Raw genomic sequence first — 22,451 nt, 5'->3', positions numbered from 1 at the left:
CCGTGCAGGGGGGCAGGGGGTTTGGGGAGCCGCCGGGGGCTCTCGGCAGGCTGCGCCGTGGGACACAAGCCCTCTCCCTTGTGCCTCCATCCCGCTTTCGTGGCCTCAGGCAAGGCGTGAGCGTGCCTCAGTTTCCCCTCTTGGAGAGCAGGGCCGGGGCAGTGGGGCTGGGATGCTCTGCCCTGCTCCCCAACGCAGCTCCAGCCCCGGCGGCATTTGGGCACATTCACCCCCGAGCTCTCCCCGGGGCCCGTCACCCCGAGCCGCGGCCACCCCACGCTCCGTCACCAGGGGCCTCCGCTGGACCCCGCACCACGGCGCCGCGGGGAACAGGGCGCAGGAGGGCAAGGGGGTGCGGGGTGCTGGTCGCCGGCCCCGTCCCACCGCACCCGTCCCCGCCGTCCCCAGGAGATGGCAGTGCTCCGTCACGGGAGCCATCCGCCTGCTCGCTCCAGCCTGGGGGACGTGTCCCAGGGGACATCCCGGCTGGCCGGCACAGGCCTCGCCGTCTTGCTCCCTGCCGCTCTTGCTGCCCGGGCTCCCTCCGGCCCCGCTGCCAGTGTCACCCTCCCGGCGCCCGATCCCTCCCCGGCCCCTGGGCAGGTTTCCTTGCAACGGGTCTCACGTCGGGGAGCAGCTCCAGGGGGCTCAAGCCCAGCTGCCCGGCTGCCTCCGTACTGCGCGGGGAGCAGGGTGGAAACGGCCCCCGTGCCACCCAAGTGCCCGCCGTGCTCCCAGCCACCTGCTCGGACCCCCTCCCCGGCTCGGCGGGCGCCTTCCCGGGCGGCAGCAGGCCATGCTGCCGGGCCCGTTCCGGGGCGAGCGTCCTGCCGGGCAGCGGGGCCCTGGGGTCTTCCCAGCTGTGCCCACGCCAGCACCTAGGTGGATGGGGAAACTGAGGCACGGCGCTGGGCCGCGGCTCGCCCCAAGTCGCCCGGCCGGGGGAAGGGGGTCCCAGCCGGCAACGCGGCCCCGAATCGGTGCGCGGTGGGCAGCCCTCGGCCCTGCGGCGGCGGCGGCGCGGCTCCCCGCCGGCCGGCCCTCCCTGACCTCCCGGCAAGGCTCCAGGCCTCCGCGAAGCGGCATTTCCTCCCCGGTCTTGGCAGGCGTTCGGCTCCGCGGACCCTCCTCTAAAAGGGAGTTGATTTCCTGCCGCCGCAGGTCATCAGCCCGAGCGCGGCGCCGGGCTCGCACACTCGGGCGCTGCCGCCGCTGCCGCCGCCGCTGCCGCCACCACTGCCGCCGCCGCCGCCGCCGCCGCCGCCACCGCCGCGCACCCCGGCCGCCGCCGAGCCCCCCCGGACGCCGCCGAGGCTGGAGCGGGGAGACCTCCGCTGCCTCCGCCTCCGCGTCCTCGGCCCCAGCGCCAGGCCGCGCGGCCCCCCGGGGACGCCCGCGGCCCAGCCCTCGCTTTTGGACACGGGCTAAGGGGAGCGCCGGCATGGGCGCCCCGAGGCGCCGCGTCCCCCCGCCGCCGCCGCTGCTGCCGCTGCTGCTGCTGCCGGCGCTGCTGTGCTGCGCGCCCGGCCGCGCCGGTGAGTCCTGCCGCGCGCCGGGGGGACGGGGCCGCCGGGGGGGGGACGGTGGCATCTGTCCTCGGCCCCCCTCTCCCTGCGTTTTCTTGCCGGCGCCCCGGCTCTGGGTGCGCCCCACCGTCCCCCCTTCCCGGGTGCTCCCAGGCGCCGGCGAGCCCCCGGAGACACCGCCACGGGACAGGATGGGAGGGGACGGGACGGGACGGGACGGGGTGGAACGGGGCAGGTGGCAAGCGCCTCCCCCACGGCCGAGGTGCCCCGGGGTGGGGACATCGCGGGCGAGCAGGGCCTCCGCGAGGTCCCGGCACTTTGGGGGCGGAAAGCCCGCTTTTGGAGCCGTCGGTAAATCTGTGCTGCCGGAGCCAGGCCGCCGAGAGCCGGAGTTTCACAGCGGAAACGGCATTGTGCAATGCCGGGAATAGGAGGGAGGCAGGCAGAAGGCGCCGAGCGCGGCGCCCCGGCCCCCGTCCCCACCCCAGCGCCGGAAAGGTCCCCGGCAGCGCCGCGGCGGAAGGGGAATGGAAACTCGCCGCGGCCCAAGGCGCCCGGCCGCGCAAAGCCCCGGGGGTCGGGGTGGCGCCGCGGCGGCTCCCTCGCCCAGCGCCAAGGCGCCGGGGCGTTTCGCGGCCCGCGAGGCACCGCAGGGGTGCCGAAACCCGGAGCCGAGGAATGAGACCCCCCACACACACCCCGAAAACCCCGTGGTTGCAAACAGCCGTGGGGCTGGGGGCTTCTCTGCTGGGGGAGAGCCAAAGCCACCGCGGTGCCCCCGGTCCCACGACCCCAGGAGCTGTGGGGACGCGGGGCAGGGGACAGGCCGGTGCCACCCTGCTGGCAGGTGGGGAGATGCGCCGGGAAGGGAGCGGCAGCCGGGGCCAGCGGCAGCAGGGTTGCGGCTTGGCGATCTGCCCCACGGGGAGCCGGGCACCACGCTGGCGTCGGGCCCCGGCCGGGACAGCCCTGCTGCCAGGCTTGGCGCACCGTCCCCGCCGGCTGCGAGCCCCGGGAGCGGCTACGTGTTGACCCGCAGTGGGGCCATACGGTCTCTGTCCTACATAGCTGTGCCGTATGGACCCCATCCTATGTAGCTGTGCCATACAGTCCTTGTCTATGTAGCTATGCCGTACGGTCCCTGTCCTACGTAGCTGGGCCACACAGTCCCTGTGCTGTAAGGTCCCTGTCCTATATAGCTGCACCATACAGGTCCCATCCTATGTAGCTGGGCCACACAGTCCCTGTCCCATATAGCTGTGCCATGCAGTCCCCATCCTGCACAGCTGTGCCTGCAGACCCTGTCCTGCACAGCCGTGCCACAGCCTTTGCTGTACATCATAGCTGTGCTATACAGTCCCTATCCTACGTACCTCTGCCGTACTGTCCCTGTCCTATGTTGCTGTGCCGTATGGTCCCCACCCTATGTAGCTGTGCCATACAGACCCTGTCCTACGTAGCTGTGCCATACAGACCCTGTCCTATGTGGCTGTGCCATAAGGTCCCTGTCCTATATAGCTGCACCATACAGGCCCCATCCCACGTAGCTGTGCCGTATGTAACAGAGCCATACAGGCCCTGTCCTGCATAGCTGAGCCATATGGGCCCTGCTGTATGTATCCGTGCCATGCCATCCCTGCCCTACGTAGCTGTGCCGTATGACCCCCACGCTACATAGCTGTGCCATACAGTGCCCATCTTATGTGACTGTGCCATATGGTCCCTGTCCTGCGTAGCTGTGCCATACGGGCCACGTGCAGCCTGGCTCGTGCCTTTGAGCGGCTTTGCCCATCGGGAAGCCTCTGAGCTGAGGATCCCCAGCCCGGGAAAGGCAGCAGCGCCTCCGGGGGGCTGGGGGGGTTCGGCACGCAGCGCGCTCCCCCCGGCAGCCCCTTCCTTCCCCGCACTGGGACACGTGGGCTGGGATCACGGTGCGGACACCCCCCCCCCCCCCGTCTCCTTTGCATCCCGGGGTCAGGATGCCCGGGGGGGGGGGGGGGGGACCCTGCTGATTTACAGAGGGGCCAAAAAGATACTGAAGGGTAAAGGGAGGGTTTTTCCCCTTTATTTGGGCCTGGGGGTAGGCTGCCACGGGACAGCGGTTCCCCGAGCAGCAGGTCCCTTGGGGACCCCCCTGCCCTAATGATGGGGATGGGGATGGCGCCTGCAGCCACCCTGTCCCCTGCCAGCTTGGGGCATGGGGACAGCAGGGCTGGCGGTGACAGCCAGGTGCCCCTGCGGCTTCGTGCTCTTGGTCTGTCCGCCCGGCATCTCCCCTCCACCCGTCGCGGTCGTCCCTCCAAAACCAAAGCGCTGGGTGAAGCGGAGGGGAAGGGGCCGCTGGGACGTGGCCACCCCAGCCCCAAAGCGCGGGAACCCCAGCGAAGGGTTTCCCAGGATCGAACTGGTGGAGTATTTTTCCCCCATAGTGATGAGTTCCTTACGTCAGAGTCTCACTGGGTGCAAATAGGGTCAGGGATCCCCGACAGGCACGCTGGATCTGCCGGAAACCCTGGTGCCGGCTGGGTGCGTGCCGGTGACGGCACGTCTGCCGGGTTCAGGAGAGCCCCAACGCCACCTCCGGGCAAGACAGCGCCGGCTCCGGCGCGGGGCGACAAACCCCCCACGCCGGGTTGCAGTGCTCAGCCCATCCCTGCTCTGACACGGGCCGGGCTGAGGCCTGCCAGCTCGTGTCACAAGTGTGCCGCAGCAGGACCCCGAGCTGCGTGGGGAGGCGGCCGGTGCCGGAGCTGCGCTGCCTGGCCCGCAGGGCATCCTGCGCCGCCGGAGCCAGCCCGGGCGCCTGCCGCGGCGCGCCACCCCGGCCACACAGCCGCCCGGCCTGCGCCCCACGGGCATTGTTCTCCCTCCCCTTTGTTTGCGCAGGGGCCCTTTGATGTGGTGCAAAAAACAGGAATTTCCCCCCCCTGCACCCCCCCCCCGCGCCCCGGTCCCGTCTCGCCAGCCCCGCAGCCACGCGCCGGGGAGACGCGGCAGGACCTTCCCAGGTCCCTATTCTCGTCTGGGCAGCAACGAGGCGGGGAAGGAGACTGGAAAAAAAATAATGTGGAATTTCTTTTTTTCTTTTCTTTTCTTTTTTTTTTTTTTCCTCTCGAGTACAAAAATAAACGCGCCCTTATCTGATTGACCCCAGGGCCGCAGGCTGGGCCCAGCTGAGCGCTGTTATCTGATCATTACATAATGCTGGAGACGGGCTGCCTCCCCGGGCGACGGGGACGGGGACGGGGACGGGGACGGGGACGGGTGCCCCAGGGCCCTCCGCCAGCATCGCCGCCCCGCGCGAGGGGCGAGCCCGGCCGCGGCCCCCGCCGCGCACCCCCGTGGCGCCCCGCGGCAGGCGTGACGAGTTGCGCCTTCTCTGCGCGGCTGACGCTGCGACTTGCCACCGGCGAGAGGGGGGCGAAGGGGCGGCTGAACGCGGCGAGGCGCCTCCGTTTCGGGGCGCCTGGGGGCCACGGCCGCAGCACCCCGGGGTGCCGAGCGCGGGGCTGTGCCTGGTGCCCACGGCGCTGCCCTGCCGGGCCGGAGCGGAGGGGAAGAGGGACGCTGCCTGCGGCGCCCAGATAAGCGGCTGTTTATCTTCCTCCCGATGCTGCCGGCCGCGCGGCCGCTCTCCGTGGAGCCGGAGGAAGCGCGGGACAATAGGTGGGCAAGAGGCAGCGTCACCGAGGACGCCTGCGCCGTGACCCGGCCGCAGAGGCCTCGCCACCGGCGGGGATGCCACAACGGGCACGGACGCACGCGGCCACCCCGGCTCCTGGTGCGGGAAGATCCCGCGGGTGGGAGCTCGGGCTGAGCCGGCGGGCGGGCGGCTGTGCCAGGCTTCGCCTGCCCTCGGTGCCACTCAGCCCTTCCCGGGCTGCTCTGCAGCACGCTGGGGACACACGGGGACGTGTCCAGGGCTCTGCCCAGTGCCGCGGGCGCTCGGGGGGCAACAGCATCTCCGGAGGTGGCTGGGAAGGGCAGGAACCACGTCGGAGCAGCATTGCCAGGGCTCGAGCGGGGCCACGCACAGCGCTGAGGGCCAGCAGGGCTGAGCCCTTCCCAAACCCGTGGGGGTTCGTCCAGGGGGGCCCCCGTTTCCACCACCCGCGCGGGCCGTCTGTCCCCATGGCCGAGGACAGTGGCATGCTGGGTGGCACCAGTGCCCCGCGCGGATGCGGCTGGGTGCCCCGGCGCTGGCACATGGCCCGCCGGCCTTGCCGATGCCTGGAGCCGCCGGCGAGGCTCCGGGGAAGGGACGGGACGGGAAAGGAAGGGAAGACGCTCAATGGCAGGCCACCTCTAAAGCAAACACGGCGCGCCGAGCCGGAGCCCCCGGATGCCTCCGCCGCCCCCGGGCACCGGGTGCATCCCGGCGGCGACGCGGTGGTGGCGCCGGCTGCTCCCTCCTCTCCCCGCCACCCTGCAAGGGAGCACCCACGGGTGGCAATTCCCCCCCACCGGCACGGCGCTTTGCCCCCACAGGTGCAGACAGCATCCGCGCCGCCACCGCCTCCCGGCGGAGGGTCCGGCCCGGCCGCGGCAGGGGAAACGGCCGAGGCGAAGGAGGCATTTGCAGGCTCGGGGCTTCAAACGGCTCCCTGCATTCAGGATTTCCCTTGGCAGCGGCGCGCGCGGCCGCATCGCCGGGCCCTGCTCGCTCACCGGCACGGGGGGGGGGGGGCGGCTCCGCGGCACGTCGCCGTCACCACCCGCCGCCGACCTCGCGCCTCGGCGGGCTCCAAAGGGGATTTTTAGCGCCGTTTAAACACCCGACGGCTGCAGCTTCCTGCCGCCGCGGTGCGGAGCCGGGGGCGCGCGGGGGAGCAGCCGCCTCCGCCGGCCGATTGTTCGGGGACGGCCGAGCGTGAGGTTTGGCACGAGGCGGTGCCGAGCGGGGACAGTGGATTTTTCCAAACCGGATTCGAGGTTCATTAGCGCGCGCTCCTGCCGGGGGGGGGGGGGGGGGGGGGGGAGGATCTGGCCTCCCGACACCTCTGCGGAAGCGGCAAAAAAATCCCCAAGCAAACAAACGCCAGATCATCCCAGGGCAGCTGCGACACTCCAGCCGGGATGGGGGGGGCAGAGGGGGCCCGGATGGCGGAGCAGGGCGGGGGGGCAAGACAGCCGCCAGCGCTGGCGTTGCAGGGGTGCATCCGCCTGGATGCCACCTCCAATTTGGCACCCCGCATCCCGGCCCCCCGGCCCCTCCCAACCACGCCGATAGTGACGGTCGCTTGTTTTCCCGCAGATCCCGGGAGAGCCACGGGCTGTGACCTGCAGCCAGTGACGGCGGAGCCGCTCGTCACCCTGTCCTACGCCACGGGCACGGTGCCCAGGGGCTGCGTGAGCAGCAGCTCGCTGAAGACGGCCCAGGAGGTGCACATCCTCAGCGTCACCGCGGCCAAGGTGAGCGAGCGGGGCCGGCGGCGGCAGGGCTCGGGGCGCGTCACCCCGGTGCCACCCCGGTCCTACGGGAATGCGTCACCCCGGGCTCTTTGCATCCTTCCTTCCCGGGCCAGTGCTGCTGAGTCCTGGTGCAGTGCAGAGCTGGGGAGCACCATGCACCCGGACACAGTGCCGTGCTGAGCCGGGGAGCACCGTGCACCCGGACACGGTGCGGCATGGAGCCGGGGAGCACTGTGCACCTGGATATGGTGTCGTGCAGAGCCAGGGAGTGCCGTGCACCTGGACATAGCACCATGCGGAGCTGGGGAGCACCGTGCACCTGGACATGGTGCGGCACAGAGCCAGGGAGCGCCGTGCACCTGGACACAGCGCCATGTGGAGCCAGCAAGCGCCGTGCGCCCGGACACGGCGCAGTCCGACCTGGCTGTCAAAACTGCAACCGTTTCCTCTAAACGAGGAGCAGCACGGGAAAACAGATTGACCTTTTTCTTAATGCTTTTCCCTTGCATTGCTGCACTTCCCTCGCAGCTGAAGCTGGGGGTGGTGGCGGGGGGGGGGGGTTGTCACTCAAGCAGGGGATTTTGCTTTTTCAAGGCCACTTTTCTATCAGCCCCCGCTGCAGGGCCTGTCCCCTGCCCTGGGCATCGCGGGAACCCCCATTTCAAGGGCCCCGAGATGGTGCAGCAGAGCCCGGGGCTGGCGGCGTTCACCCGCCGCGGGGCGATAACCGCTGCGGCGTCGCGGCCGCGCCGGCGGCTGGCAGGCGAGGGAGGTGCGCGGCGGCGGGCCGGGGCTGGCACGTGGTGCAGCCAGCAAGAGGGGCTGTTGGTGGGGAGGGAGCCGAGGGCTTCGCGGCACCCCCGCGGCAGAAGCCCGGGTCGGGGGCGGCACGAAGCCCCGGCGAGCGCCCGAGCGGCGGGGAGGCAGCACGGCTGCAGCGCCGCGGTCCTTCCCTCCGAGCGATGGCCGCGGCGCGTTTGGCCCGGCCCCGAGGCCGCCAGGCGCCGGGAGCTCCCGGTTCTGCTTTTCGGGGCCGGGGGAGGATGGGAAGCAGGACGAGAGGTCGTTGCCCGCGGGGCCAGGGGCGCTGCTGCGGAGGGGCCATGCTGCGCACGGCTCTTTCGGCACGGCGGAGGCGCGCCGGGTGCTTCCCGCAGCGCCGCGTCCCCCGCAGCATCGCCTCCTGCCGTCCCCAGGGCTCGGCATCACCCCGGCTCTGAGGTGCAGCATCTCCACGTGCTCCCCAGATAACCAACCTCTTCCTCTTCTCTTACCCCATTTTCCAACCCCGCTTGGCCTTTCCAGGCCGGGCCGGAGCACCGGGCAGCACTGTCCCCCAGGAAGAGCCGAACGCCCCGTGCCCAGGCTGGCTTTGTCCCTGGCATTGCGCCCAGCCTGGGGCGAGACCCCCTGCGCCGCGCGCGCTGGGGGCAAGGTTGGCCCATGCAACGCAGCCCCTATCGCCTGATTTTTACCGTTTCCTGCTCCCTGCACCCCAGGGAAGGGGTCCTGCCCAGAGGCCGCCGGTGCAGCGAAACCTCGGTCGGAGGCAGTGGCATGGAAATAAGCAGCGGGGCCGGGGTCCCCCCGCGGCGGCGGGGGACGAGGACTGATGTCAGGGCTGTGGCATTCAGACAGCCGGCACCGAGCCCTGCCGCGCGCGGGGGGAGCCGGCCGCGACCAGGCTCCGCTTATAGAAGAATTACTGGAAGCCGGTTTCTATAAGCAGATATTGCCGCGAAGCGAAAAAAAAAAAAAAATACAAAATAAAGGCCGCACCGGGCTAAAAGAAAACCTCCCTCCGCTCGGCGGGCGCGAAACAATGGAGCCGCAAAACACGCGGCGGTAAAATAGCCGCCGGCTCCTCCTCGCGGGCCGCCGGGGCCGCCCGGGGTCCCCGGCCACCCACGCGGTGACGTTCGGCCGGGCCGGCCCGAGTGGGGCCGCTGGTGGCCAGCGTGCCGGCCCCGTCCCGCATCACGGCCGGCTGGGCCACTGCAGGGGCCGCACGCGGGAAGCGCGGAGCCCACCGGCCCCACGGGAAGGCAGTGGGCACCGGCGCTGGCGGCCGGCACCGGCGCTCCCTCCCGGCTCATTGTTCGGCCCCGGGTAGTTTTCCATGCCCGCCGCCTTGCTCAGCACTTTGCGAGCGGTGATTCAGGCGGCCGTTTCCAAACTTAGCGCCTGGCGCTTCGGCTCCCAGCCCGGATATCCGGCTCGAGGCGGCCGGGCAGCCACGGCCCCGCCAAGCTGCGGGCGCTGCGGCTGCACCGCGCGGCCTCCCCGCGGCTCCAGCAAAGGCGGCACCGAGCCCTGCGGGGGGTCCCGGGGGCCAGGAGCAGCCGCGCGATGCTGGGTGGGAGCGTCGAAACCCGCAGGGGGATGGGACAGCAGGGATGTCCCTGTCACTGCTGTTGGGATGCTCCAGTCCCCATGAGGATGAGCCAGTCCCCAGTGTGGGATGGCCTGATCCCTGGAGTGGGGATGCTCTGGTCCCTGGTGTGGGGATGCTCCGGTCCCTGGTGTGGGGATGTCCAGATCCCTGGTGTAGGGATGCTCTGGTCCCTGGTGTGGGGATTCTCTGGTTCCCGGTGTGGGAGATGCTCCAGTCCCCATGAGGACGCTCTGGTCCCTGATGTGGGATGTGGGCCTGCGCCTCGTTCCCCGCCGTGCCGCAGCGATAACCCTCTCCTCGTCCTCCCCCGCAGGCCTCCGCATTCACGCTCAACGTGTCGGTGGTGCCGCGAGCCGGCGGCTGCACGCGGCGAGCGGTGCTCGTGCTCCACTGCGCGCGGTGCTCGGCCACCGTGACCTCGCCGTGCCCGAACCTGCTCATCCGCACGGTGAGCGCAGCCCCGCCGGGGGCCGGCAAGGAGCAGGCAGCAGGGCTGGCGTAAGGGTGCTGGGGGGGGGGGGGGGGGCCGGGGTGCAAAGAATCCTCCATCCTGTGGGTGCTTTCCTGGTGGGAAGAGGCTGGAAGGGGTGCAGGATGGGGCTGAAGCAAGCGGCATCCCTGGAGATGTTCAGGGCACCCACGGGGGGAGAGGTGGTCCCGAAAACGCAGGGGCGGTCGCCAGTGCCGGGCCGGGGGAGGGGGGGGGGGGATGCTCTCGGCAAAGACGCTTCCTCTGTCGCCGGCGGGGGGCGAGGGGACGGCAGACGCCGCCTTCCCCTTTCTCGCCGCTCGCCGCCCCCCGGCACGGCCGGGCCCGGGGGACGAGGGGCCGCGCCGGGCGCTGGCCGCGGATCTGAGCGCGGGCAGGCTGGGCGGCCAATGACGCACAGCACTTGAAAAAGCTCCCGTTTCCTCCGGCTGCCGGGAGGAAGGTCAGGGATGGGATTTGGCTCCAGCGAGCGGAGCCGGGGCCGGCGCTTTGTTAGCAAAATAAACCTCCGGCTTTGTCTGCGGCTAATAATAAAGCGGGGCCGAGCTCCCGCGTGCCGCCGGCCTCCCACGCTGCGCCCAACCCGCAGCCACCCCCAAATCCCCGCTCATCCGGGTTGGGGGGGGGGGGCCCCCCCCGCGCCTCCCTTTGCAGGAGGCTGCCCAAAGCTCCGGAGCCACCTGGTTGCTTTGACCTCAAAACAGCATCCGTTGTGCAAGGGAAAAAAGAAATGCATGGCGTTCGCGCGCGCAGGTCCCCCGGCACCAGGGTGGGTGGCCCCACGCCCCCCCCCCCCCCCCCCGGCTCACGTTGCCCCTCGCTTTGCAGAACGCCAACCTGAACCCGGCGGCCAACGCGTCCTCGCTGGGCCCTGAGCTCCCCGAGGATGCTGGAGAGCAGGAGCTGCTGCGGTGGGCCTGGGGCACCTACGGGGGTGTCACATCCTACAGCGAGCTGCAGGACCCCCGCTGGGTCCTCCTGCGCCTGGGCGAAGGTGCGTGGGGGCCGGGAAGGGGGGGTGGGAATGAGCAGCCGGGCTTTTTCTGGTCCCAAATGATGAAAAGCTGCCGCAGTGCAATGCAGTCAGCGGGGAAGGGGCTCAAGGGAGCTGCCGCGGGCATCCCCGGCATCGGCCAGCGCGGCACCTCCGTCTCCATGGCTGGCCGGAGCAGCCCCCTCCGCCGCCGGCCCCGCTCCGGCTTCGCCAGCCGCCAGCGCCGCTCTTTCCCCCGCAGACAGCGGCAGCCCCGAGGAGTGCGTCCCCCAGGAGCGCTTCAACGCCACGCAGCACCTCGAGACCGAGGTCTTCTTCCGCGGGGTGAAGGGCTGCTCGAGCGGCACCGCCGAGAGCACCAGGGCCGCCCACATCGTCCGGCTGCAGCCCGAGCGCAGGTGCGGCACCGCCGGCAGCGCCCCGGCAGCCCCGCGAGGCAGCGCTCTCCCGGCTGACACTGGGGCTCTCTTGGTTTCGCAGCTCTGCCATCACGGAGGTGAACCTGTCGCTGAGCTGCGCGGAGGTGGCCGTGAGCAACCAGATCCTCATCCTGCAGAGCCAGGCCAACCTCACCTGGTCCCTGTCCGTGAACAACTGCCACATACAGTTCCTGGTATGGCCGAGCTGCACGCGCCTCTTCGGCCCCCGTTGCCTCGCAATCCCCCCCCACCAGCCTCTGGGAAGGGTGTTGCAAGATGCCAAGAAGATGCTTGCAGCAGGGAGGGTGGTAGGACAGGACATGACAGCACCCTTGGGAGACAGGGCACAGGGATGCGGCAGCGTCCTGGGGAGCATCCTGCTCTGCATGGGGCCAGCACGGAGCCCGAGGAGGGGGCAGTGCCGTGGGCGAGCTCTGTGCCGCACACCCGCATGGTGGTGATGCTGGCTGCCCCCGAGGCCTGTTTCTGCTGGAGGTTTCCAGCCCCATGGTGTGGCTGCCCCAGGCTCTCTGGGGCGCACCAGCTGGGTTTCCTCCTCGGTCCCTGCCTCTTCCACCCTCTCCCTCCCCAAATCCTCCATGCACCAGTTCGTCCCCTGCCTTGGCAGCTATTTCTGCCCCATGGTGGAGAGGAACCAGATGAAATCCTTGCCATGGTCCAGCTCCAGCCATGGCAGCTACTCATGGCCTGATGCAACTTCAGCATGGTCCCCATCCCTCCTGAATCCCCACTGCTCTGTCCCCTGCAGGTATCCGGCACCTACAAGATCGCAGCCATGTCCACGGAGCTGCTGAAGGGGGAGGTGCTGCCGGACACGGAGCAGGGCCTCATTGCCAAGGCCTTCGAGAAGAACTACAGAGTCATCGCCTCCTACTCCACCATCCCCGTCAGCACCCGCGTGACCCTGGAGATCCAGGAGCACGGTGAGCCCACTGGCGCGCCGGCCAGGGTGTGGGGTGGCCCGCTGCCGCAGCTCCCTCCTGCTCAGCCCCCCCCGTCCCCTTCCCACAGAGGTGGCCCAGGAGCCCCCCGCGACGCCGACCCCCACGTCGCCCCCCTCCGACATGCTGTCCCACACCCTGCTGCTCATGCTCCAGCCCTGGAAGTGCACGGACGACACCATGGAGATCGTCATCGCCCGGTCCCACCTGGAGGTGAGGGGGGAGAGGGCCTCCCCACCCCTGCGCGTCACCCTAGGGCATGGCCCGTGCACGGCTGCTGCAGACCACCTTTAAGCTGCTGCTTGTTGTGGTCGCTGGGGCAAGAGGAGCATCCCAGCACCTCTCCAACGCAGCAGTCACAGGGATGCATCCAGCATAGTGCTGGCACATTGGTTGGTCATGGCGATGTGGTGGCCAGGCACGGGGCCACCCTGAGCCGGTGGGAAGCTGCCAGCCCCAGGCGAGAGCTGGAGCTGGGGCATGGCCAGGGCTGCTAACGTGCCCCCGGTGCTTTGCCCTCAGCCCATCAAGGACGTGGTGAACATCACCCTGCGGGACATCAGCTGCCAAGCGGAGAAGAACGCCACTCACTTCATGCTGAGGACGCCCCTCAGCCACTGCGGCACCTCCCTGGAGAGCAAGGGCCATGCTAAGAACGAGGTGAGCGGAGCCCCGCCACGGTGCGGCCGGAGGCCCGCCCCGCCCCGCGCAGCGCCCGGCGGAAGCCGCCCTTGACGCCTTCTCCCTTCCCTCGCAGCTCATCCTCAGCCTGTCCAAGGGCTCGTCCCTGCGGAGCGTGCCGGTAAGAGCGGAGCGCGCGGTTGGGTTTGGGGGGGGGGACGACATCCCCGGCGGGGGCTCAGCGCCCGTCTCTGCCCGCAGGTGCCCTTCCAGTGCAAGATCCCCCGGGAGCTCTTCCTGCGCCTCTTCCCCACGGCCGCCTTCGAGGCGCCGCAGACGGAGCTGGAGGTCAACAAGGAGGCCTACCTGCAGGTAACGGGGCGCCGGGGCGCCGGGGCCGCCGGCGGGCCTCACTGCTGGCGGGCCTCGCTGACGGCGCCCCGGTGCCCGCCGCAGGCCTCCGTGCGCTGGGAGGACTACCCCGGCCGACCTGCAGCTCAAGGAGTGCTGGCTGGCGGCGCCGGGCGCCGAGCCGCTGCTGCTGGTGCTGGCCAACAAGGCGCAGGGCTCCGGCGTGGCCGCCCTGGACGGCTCCCCCAGCAGCCGGGTGCGGAAAGTCTGGCGCTTCCGCTTCACCTACGCCGTGCCCGAGGGCGGCCCGCGCGCCCTTCTCCGCCAGCCTCACGTGCAAAGCCGGCTTGCAGGTGAGGGCGAGCACACCGCCGCGCGCCTCCGTTTCCCCAGCGGCGGCGGGACCTCCCCTCCCAAATCCCCTTGCCCCGCGCTGGCCCGCCGTGGGGACAGCCCTCGGCCCGGCTCTCACGGTGCCCCTCCACCTCCGCAGAACAACACCATCTTCGAGAAGGTCTTGGAGGTGACGGTGAAGGACGTCTGGCGGCCGCCGAACAGTGAGTTTGGGGCGGGAAGGGGGGGACGGGCGAGCGCCGAACGGGGAGCCCTCCCCGGGGGCACGGGGCCCCCGTTCGGCCCTGACGGCGCCCGTCCTCCCTGCAGACCGGGGCCTGGGGCTGGCCGCCGTCCTGGGCATCACCTTCGGGGCCTTCCTCATCGGGGCGCTCCTCACCGCCGGGCTCTGGTACATCTACTCGCACACCCGTGAGTATCCGCCCCGGCGCCCCTGGGCTCCCCGTGCTGGCGGGGTGGAGGGGGGGTGAAGGGGGACCTGGCGGGGGGGCGGGGGGGGGGACATTTTCCCCGCTGGGAAGCTGATCCTCCCTCCCCGGCTTGAATACGCCCACGTGTCCGGCCGGCGTCGCCGGGCCGTCACATCCTCATCGTCCGCGCCGCCTGAGAACGGCGCCGCTCGGCGCATCCCCCGAGCCCGCCTCGGTGCCAGAGGGGGCGCGAGGTCGGCGCGCCGCTGCTTTGGACACGGAGCGACAGCCTCGCGCCAGGGAAAACACAGGGACGGGGCTGCAAAGGTCACGTCCAGGATGCGCCGGCACCGGCCCCGCCGGCACCAGCTGCTTGGTGCCATGGTTCTTCTTTTTTTTTTTTTTTTTTCCCCCCCTTCATGGTTTCTTTTCCCCCCCCGGCCCCGCTCTGACTTGCGACATAATCCAGGTCCCATCTCCAAAATGCAGCCGGTTTCCACCACGGCGCCAGCCTCGGAGAGCAGCAGCACCAACCACAGCATCGGCAGCACCCAGAGCACCCCCTGCTCCACCAGCAGCATGGCGTAGCGCCCGCCGCGCTCCCCCTCGCCCGCCTGCCCGCCGCCGACGGCTGAGCGCCCCGCCGGGCCCCCGCGGTTTCGGCAAAGCCCCGCCGCCGGCGGGAAGACGCGCGGCTCCCGGGCACGGGACTTTGGAGCACGGCGGCGCTGCCCGGAGCCCGCCAGCCCCGTTAAGGCTTTTTTCTCCCCCAAAACTCAGGGGCCGAGACCGGAGGGGGCCCCGCCGCCGCCGTCCCCGCCGTTATTCATTCAGTGAATGGTTTGGCTCCGCCAGGGCGGCAGGCGCCGGCGGCCCCCCACCCCGCCGAAGCGCCCGGGGCCCCTCCGGGGAGGCGGATGGGGAAGAGAGGGGCAAACGGGCCCCTCGGTGGCGGCCGGGCAAGGGGGGCCGGCCCGCCCCGTTATCGCGCCCCAGGCACCGGCGCGCTCCTCCGGGGGGTTTCCCAGCTCCGGCGATGCCAAGTGCCCCCCCCCCCCCCCCATGAAGGCACCGGCCCCGCGCTCGGAGCAGCACAAGGTTTATTGGTTTTGGACAGCAGCAGGGCAGGCGTCACGTCGCGCCCCGCCGCCCCTCTCCAAACTAGGCCATTCGTAGAAAATAAAATATATATATATTAAAAAAAACAACAACTAGGCCTCCCACCCAATCCATCTTCTGGTCAAGGTTGCAAACTCTTAATAATAATAAAAATCTACCCCACGTTAAATTAGTCACGGCTCCGTAAGGTTTAAACCTCGAAGCATCGTCTGCGATTCCTGCCTACCGCTGCCGGCGGCCTCCCCCCAGCCCCACAAGCGGGGCTCGAGCACCGCCGCGGCCCCCCCAAAACCTGCCCCAGCCCTCCTCGGGCACCGGGACCCCAGCAAGGAGCAGTGGGGGCAATACGGTCCCCCCCCATCGCCCCCGCAGCTCCTGCCGCCCCCATGCTGGGCTCTGCCCCGGGACCACCAGGCCTGGGACCCCCCCTGAGCCGAGCTCACCCCAAAAACCCGGCTGGAGAGCAGTCGTGGCAAAGCCAGCACGGCGCGCCGGCGACGAAAGGCACTGGGTGAAAGGGGGTGCAGAGACCCCCCCGGGGGGCGCGGAGGAGAGGGAGGAGCAGCCGGAAGGCTGAGCCCAGCCGCGGCGGTGCTCCCACAGGGCTCCTTCCCGGAATGCCCCCCAGCCGCCTCCGTGCTTCATCCAGGGAAGCGGCGGCTATTCAAGTAAAAGGAGGTGCAAAAAAGCCCCGGCCCCCCGCTACTGGGAGAGCGCCGGGTCGAGCAGCTTGAGGACGCCGCCGACGAGGTGCAGGCTGCCCGTGACGAGGACGCGGATGACGGCGGCCTCCTGCAGCAGCACGGCCCCGCTGCTGGCCACGGGGTGCGGGTGGGCCCCCTTGGCGGCGGGCGCCGGCACGCAGGGGTCCCGGCCCTGCGCGATCCACTGCAGCGCGTGGGAGATGCAGGGGAAGACGAGCGAGTTGGAGTTGAGCGGCCGCTCCGCGGAGGGCACGAGGAGCAGGGCGCCCCGCACGGGGTCCGGCTTCAGCAGGCTGCCCACCTCGAGCGGGGCCGAGAGCCAGAGGTCCTGGCCCACCTTCTCCTCCATGAGCTGGGTCCACGTCTTCTGGTTCTCCAGGCAGCGGGTCAGGGCATTCTCCAGCGTCACGTTGAAGTTCTGCTGGTCTGCACGAGGCGGAGAGGGTCAGGGCCTCCTCGTCCCAGCAACGAAGCCAGGCGACTGCCACGGGGGGCCGGGAAGCGCCAAGGTCCCTGGCTCTGCCCACGCAACGTGCCCCACCACCGGCCTCCTCTGCAGCGGCCCCAGCTGGCTCCAAGCACGGCGCCCCGCAGACCCGGACACTCACCCGCGTTGCCCACCACCGACACCTCCGCGAAGTTGGGGCAGAAGACGGCGTAGTCGAACTGGCAGGGCTGGGGCGGGAGAGAGGGCGGTCAGCACGGCGCGGCAGCAAAAGGGAGGGAGCCGCAGCGGAGCGGGGGGCTCGGCTTGTGCTCCCAGTGCCGTCCGCCGGGATTTGCGCCAGGAACGATCTGAGCCCAGCAGGGTTTCTCAAAAAGTTTGGTCTGGAGCGGGCAGCCGGGACACCAGGGCTTTCCAAGCGTGGTGGAGAGCAACCCGTCCGCAAGCCCCTGCGGTGCCGGACATGCGGCCGGGGTCTCCTGCTGCACCCAGGTCCAGGGTGCCCAGGGAAGGGCAGAGGGTGCAGGGGCAGCACCAAGCACGGCAGGGGACAGCCGGACGGAGCGATGGACAGACGGACAGCGCAGGGCGTCAGCTCCACCTCGTGGCGCCAAGCAGGAGGAAAGCGGGTCCCGGTGGCACTCGGGGCCACGCGCTGTCCCGGCGCCGCCGCCGGAGACGCAGGCAGCCAGCACGGAGCACGCCGCCGCCAGCGCAGCCCCTCTCCGAGCCCCCTTTCCGCCCCGCGCGCTCACCAGCAGCAGCTTCAGCAGCGCCGCCGTGTCCCGATCCCCCGTGGCGTTGAAGAGCAGCACGCGCACCTCGGAGCCGCTGCGGAGGACGACGGTCTGCTGGGCGCCGGCCTCCCGCCGGGGCCCCGCCAGCCGCCAAAAGCAGCCCCGCGGGGCCCCCCGGGCGCCGGCGCCCCGCTCCCCCTCGCCCTCCGCCTCCTTACTCCTGGGGCTTGTCCTCGTTGAGGGCGGCCTGGCGGAACCAGCGGACGCAGGCCTGCACGCTGCTGGTGGTGTGGGCGCCGTCGATGTACCAGGTGACGGGGCCGTGGGGCAGCACCTGTGTGCGGCCCAGCCACTCGGCCTCCCGCAGCCCTGGCGGCAGAGGAGCAGGGCTGGGCGGCCGCGGAGCCCCCGCCGCCGGGGGGGGGACCCGGGCCGGCGCCAACCTCAGCCCCGGCAAGACGCAACGAGGCAGCGGCGCCGGGCCGGCGGAGGGGCCGTTTCCCACCGCGCGCGCGCACCGCAAACCCGCCGGCAGCTCCCGGCGCCCCCGGGCCACGCGCCGCCCGCGCTCTACCTTGGACCATGGCAACACTGGGGCGAAACGCAGGCGCCAGGGGCACCGGCCGGCCGGCCTCGGCGCTCGGCGGCAAATCCTTCGGCTCCCCGACACCTGCCGGGGAAGGGCGCCCCGCTGAGACGCGGCCCCGGCGCTCCCCGCCGGCGTTTTTTTGGGGACGCGGGGCGACGTCTTACCCTCGCGGCCGCGGCGCTGCAGCCAGGCCCGCGCGAGCTGCAGGGCCAGCGCGGCGTTGGAGCGCTGGTGGTCGCCCGCCAGCCCCAGCGCCAGCGCTCGGCCACCCTCCTCGAAGGCGTCCAGCTCCGGGCACAGGTAGAGCGGGCACTGCGGGGAGCGGAGGCTGAGCGCGGCCCGCCGAGGCGCCGAGCGGGGCCGCCCCGAGCGCGCCGCCCGCCCGCCGCACTCACCGCGCGCTCGCGGGCACGGTCCCTCAGCACCTCCAGCGGCCGCTCGGGCTGCGCCACCGTGAACGCCGGCACGCCAGGCTGCAAAGGACACGCGTGCACGGTCAGGGCCGCCGGGGCCCGGGAGCGAAGCCCGCGGGTGGGGGTATCGGGGCTGGCTACCTTGAAGATGCCCCCTTTCTGCCAGGCGATCTTCTCCAGGGTGTCCCCCAGGATGCTGGTGTGGTCGATGCCCAGGGAGGAGACCCCGCACACCACCGGCTTCCTGCGGACGGGCAGCGCCTGAGCCGCCGGGCTCCAGCCCCGCTCCGCAGGAGGCGGACACCAGGCTCGGGTGCCCCCGGGGACGCGCGGGAACCGGGCTCGGCTCCCCGCGGCGCTCCTACCTGATGATATTGGTGCAATCATAGGCGCCACCGATGCCGACCTCCACCACCGCCAGGTCCACCTGGAGACAGACAGACACAGGAGCGGTTACGGGGCCACCAAGATCTCGGAGTGGAGAGATCTCAGCTGGATTCGGCCTTGGCATCCCGCTCCATGGTCAAACCAGCTCTGCCCCGCGCCACGGCCGGACCTGGACCCCCAAGGTCCTGGCCCACATGAGGTCCGTGTTGCGATGCAGCCCCTCACCACCTACCTTCTCCTGCAGGAAGACGTGAAAGGCCATGATGGTGAGGAAGCGGAAGTAGGCTGGCATGCTGGCACGCGCCGGGTCCTGCGGGAAACGGGGGTGTGAAGGAGAGACACGTGGTGGCAGCGACCCCAGCTCCGCTTCCAAACCAGAGATGCACGGCGAGCTGGGGATCACCCCAACGCCCCTTCTCCCAGCCTGCGTGGGGAAACCGAGGCACGGGCCACGAAGCGGCTGCAAGCAACAACTTGGCCAAAGCTGACGCTGGGAGCAAACAGGGCCGGGATGCTCCCAAAGGACTGGAAACCCCGAAGCAGCCAGCGCAGGGCACCTATTTCCCCCAAAACGACGTCCCCACCTTGGTCTCCTCCAGCCGGTTGTAGACGAGCCAGAAGTACTTGCTGAAGAGCTCCTTGCTGATGGGCTGCCCGTTGATGCGGATCCTCTCGCGCACTTGCACCAGGTGGGGGGAGCTGGGGGGAGCGAGGACATGGTCAGGCCCGGCCCCCGGCGCCCCCCGGCCCCCCCGGCCGCTGCTGCCCACCTGTAAAAGCCCGTCTTGAGCCCGTAGCTGCGGAGGACGCGCTCCGCGAAGGCGCACACCGAGCCCTGCAGGAGACGGCAGCGTCAGCCCTTCCCAGCGCCGCCGGGGCCCCGAGCGCCCGCGCCGCCGAGCCCCCACCGGGGCGCCGGAGCCAGAGCCCGTCCCGGCTCAGCCCGGAGCGCCCGCCGGCCTCACCTTGCCCTTCGTCCCCGTGACGTGGATGATGTTCAGTCGATCCAGGTCCTCGACCTGCCGGAGGTCAACGAACCCGTGAGACCCCCCTTTGCAGCCGGGGCCGGGGCGCGCCGGAGCGGCACACACCGCGGGACGGGGACGCGGCGGCCGCTCTCACCTTCAGCCCGCTGCGCTCCAAGAAGCCCTTCATGGCCTCCAGCTGGGCCCGGGGGTCGCCGCGCTCCCGCTTCACCTGCTCCAGGTAGCTGGCGTTGGTCTGCAGCGTGTTGAGGGTCCGGATGGCGTCCTGAAACGGCGCCGGGCGGTCAGGCATGCGCGACGGTGGCACCGCGGCCGCTCGGGCCATGCCACGCAGCTCGGCCCCGGCGTCCGGCCCCGGCGGCAGCACTGTCGCCTCAGCCATGGCTCCTCTCGCCGCCCCGCGAGCGCTCCCAGGGCCGGGCTACTTATCTCGGCGGGCAGGCGGGCGGGCGCTCGCCCCTCCTCCGGGTGCCCGGCGCGGGGGGGCCCGCGGGGGCAACGGGCAGCGCTGGGGCCGCACCGCGCAAGCGCCGCCGACGCCGGGGCGAGACGCCCCGTCCTGCCCCCGGGGCCAGGCGGCGGGTGGGAAGCGGCGGCGCTCAGCCCAAGCCCCCCGCACCCCGCGATCGGATGCTCCCGCCAGGCAACTTGGCTGCACATTGCAGCTGCTTTCAGACACGCAGCAAAAAATCATCCGTGCAGCAACACCGCAGCACGTGCTCAGCCCACGAGACCCAGAGCGAGGGCTAAAAGCGACACAGAGAACGAGGGGGGACCCAGGCATGGACCAGACATGACCCGGCATGGGGCAAGCCCGCGCGCCAAGCCCAGCTCAACGGCACGGAGCGGCGCTGCCGGGCGGCTGCGAACAGGACAAGCCGGGACGCGGCAGCCTCCCCCAGTCCCTCCCAGCCTGTCCAGCGAACGGCAGCGCTTGCACTGGCTGCGCTTCCGGCTCCAGCGAGCCGCAGAGGTAGAGAAGCCTCTTTTCCCCTTGGCTCGCCTTGCAGTCCCTCGCGGCCGGAGGACAGCCAGCGTCCCGGAGATCCGCGTGCGTGCGGCCCGTGAGGCTACGTGCAAACGGCCCCAACCCCTGAGGACGCCCTGGACTCCATAAGGGATTTGCAAGCGCAACCTGTTGCTGGCGAGCCACCTTACGTGCCAAGGCTTGAGTCACCACAAGCAACAGAGGTTTGCGGGGTGAGAGTCAAGCACTAGCTCTCGCCAGCGGAAACAAGTGAAAAATTAAAAGCACTGGTTTGCACAATGCCAGGAGCTCAGGGTTCTCGCGGCAGCCCCGGAGCAGGCAGTCCTGGGAGAGGGGCATTCCCAGAGGCAAAAACGCAACGGGCGCATTCCCAGCCAGGCCTCCTGTGCCAGGCGGCGTGCAGGGACACACGCTGCACGCGAGCTGCTGACACCGGAGCCACCCGCCAGTCCCCCACCGCCGGTCCCACAGCCACCGCCTGTCCCAGAGCTGGCCGTCCAGCCCCCCATCCACCCCATGACCATCAGCTGCTCACAGGCCTTCAGTCTGGGAGCAGATTCCCCCCCTATCCTGGCATCGCAGGGACCTTTCTGAGGGGTACAGAGCTACATGGACCCTGAGGAGGGGCCCTGGGGAGCCCCGTGGCCTGGCCCTACCTGCCAGCCCCTGCAGCACTGCAGGGCAGAGATGGGGCGGTGCCCTGGGGAGTGAAGCCTGCCAACCCCTTCCAACAGCAGCAGCAGCCCCCTGTGAGGGCCTGCACGCTCTCTGCACTACACCAGCCTGCAGGACGGCCCTGCCCCATGCAATGCTCCTGTCCCCCATTGCACAACCCTGCCCCATGCAACACCCCTGTCCCCCACTGCACAGCCCTGCACCATGCAGTGCTCCTGTCCCCCACTGCACAGCCCTGCCCCATGCAACACCCCTGTCCCCCACTGCACGTCCCTGCACCATGCAATGCTCCTGTCCCCCACTGCACAGCCCTGCACCATGCAATGCTCCTGTCCCCCATTGCACGTCCCTGCACCATGCAATGCTCCTGTCCCGCACTGCACAGCCCTGCACCATGCAATGCTCCTGTCCCCCACTACACGTCCCTGCACCATGCAGTGCTCCTGTCCCCCACTGCACAGCCCTGCCCCATGCAATGCTCCTGTCCCCCACTGCACGTCCCTGCACCATGCAGTGCTCCTGTCCCCCATTGCACGGTTCTGCCCCATGCAGTGCTCCTGTCCCCCACTGCACGTCCCTGCACCATGCAATGCTCCTGTCCCCCACTGCACAGCCCTGCACCATGCAATGCTCCTGTCCCCCATTGCACGTCCCTGCACCATGCAATGCTCCTGTCCCGCACTGCACAGCCCTGCACCATGCAATGCTCCTGTCCCCCACTACACGTCCCTGCACCATGCAGTGCTCCTGTCCCCCACTGCACAGCCCTGCCCCATGCAATGCTCCTGTCCCCCACTGCACGTCCCTGCACCATGCAATGCTCCTGTCCCCCACTGCACGTCCCTGCACCATGCAGTGCTCCTGTCCCCCATTGCACGGTTCTGCCCCATGCAGTGCTCCTGTCCCCCACTGCACGGCCCTGCCCCATGCAACACCCCTGTCCCCCACTGCACAGCTTGGTGCAATGCCCCCGTCCCCATTGCTCATCCCCTACCTGCAGAACAACCCTGCTCCGTGCAGCGCTCCCGCCCCCCATTGCACATCCCTGCCCCACGCAATGCCCGCGGCCCCCGGAACGGTCCTGCCCGGTGCATTGCTCCCGGCCCTCACTGCCCAGCCCGGTGCAAGGCCCCGGTCCGGTGCGACCCCCCCCCCGCCCGGTGCACTGACCCAGGACCCCCGCCGCCCGGCCCCGGCACCTGGTAGTCCATGGCGGGGGCGCGCGCCGGCCTCGTGCTGTAGCGGCGCCCGCCCGCCGCCGCCGCCCGCAGCGCCCAGCGCAGCGCGCGGAGCCCCCGCGCGACCATCGCGCCGCGCGCGTCCTGCCGGGAGGCGCCGCGCGGCCGCACGGCCCCACGTGGAGCGGGGGGCGTGGCTGCCCCGGGGCCATCTTTGAGCGGGGCCGGGAGGGGCGGGGCCGGTCCCCGCGGCCACGTAGGAGGAGGGGGGCGGCAGCCAGGCGGCCGCCATCTTT

The 22,451-nt window shown here is 70.7% G+C and overlaps 2 protein-coding genes across 6 annotated transcripts; one reads left to right on the top strand and one right to left on the bottom strand.

Annotated features, from left to right (window-relative positions):
• The first annotated feature begins 1,263 nt into the window (after positions 1–1,263).
• Positions 1,264–15,225, top strand: ENG (endoglin). The gene is given in 17 exon segments (XM_067308913.1): positions 1,264–1,535; positions 6,781–6,938; positions 9,647–9,781; positions 10,652–10,817; positions 11,059–11,215; positions 11,298–11,430; positions 12,006–12,180; positions 12,269–12,411; positions 12,721–12,858; positions 12,956–13,000; positions 13,081–13,191; positions 13,276–13,299; positions 13,301–13,474; positions 13,476–13,523; positions 13,664–13,727; positions 13,834–13,935; positions 14,404–15,225. Coding segments are annotated over 17 exon segments (1,986 nt in total). The 5' UTR covers positions 1,264–1,441; the 3' UTR covers positions 14,523–15,225.
• Positions 15,018–22,284, bottom strand: FPGS (folylpolyglutamate synthase). 5 transcript variants are annotated; one of them, XM_067308912.1, is made up of 15 exons: positions 19,451–20,732; positions 19,294–19,347; positions 19,099–19,163; positions 18,913–19,027; positions 18,561–18,638; positions 18,307–18,368; positions 18,083–18,185; positions 17,924–18,001; positions 17,693–17,840; positions 17,514–17,609; positions 17,158–17,308; positions 16,958–17,033; positions 16,366–16,432; positions 16,059–16,183; positions 15,018–15,941 (listed from the first exon to the last, which is right to left on the bottom strand). In XM_067308912.1, the coding sequence occupies exons 1-15, from the start codon at positions 19,694–19,696 to the stop codon at positions 15,756–15,758; spliced, it is 1,650 nt and encodes a 549-aa protein (XP_067165013.1). In that variant the 5' UTR covers positions 19,697–20,732; the 3' UTR covers positions 15,018–15,755. The 5 variants fall into 5 exon arrangements, with proteins under 5 accessions (XP_067165013.1, XP_067165010.1, XP_067165011.1 ...); XM_067308909.1 differs by adding an exon at positions 22,177–22,284 and having other exon boundaries at positions 15,018–16,183; positions 17,158–17,609; positions 19,451–19,579; XM_067308910.1 differs by having other exon boundaries at positions 17,158–17,609.
• Between the last annotated feature and the right edge of the window lie 167 nt (positions 22,285–22,451).

The sequence above is a fragment of the Apteryx mantelli genome, chromosome 21 (genome assembly GCF_036417845.1).
Source record: "Apteryx mantelli isolate bAptMan1 chromosome 21, bAptMan1.hap1, whole genome shotgun sequence".
NCBI classification, from domain to species: domain Eukaryota; kingdom Metazoa; phylum Chordata; class Aves; order Apterygiformes; family Apterygidae; genus Apteryx; species Apteryx mantelli.
This window is presented reverse-complemented; position numbering and strand designations above follow the sequence as displayed.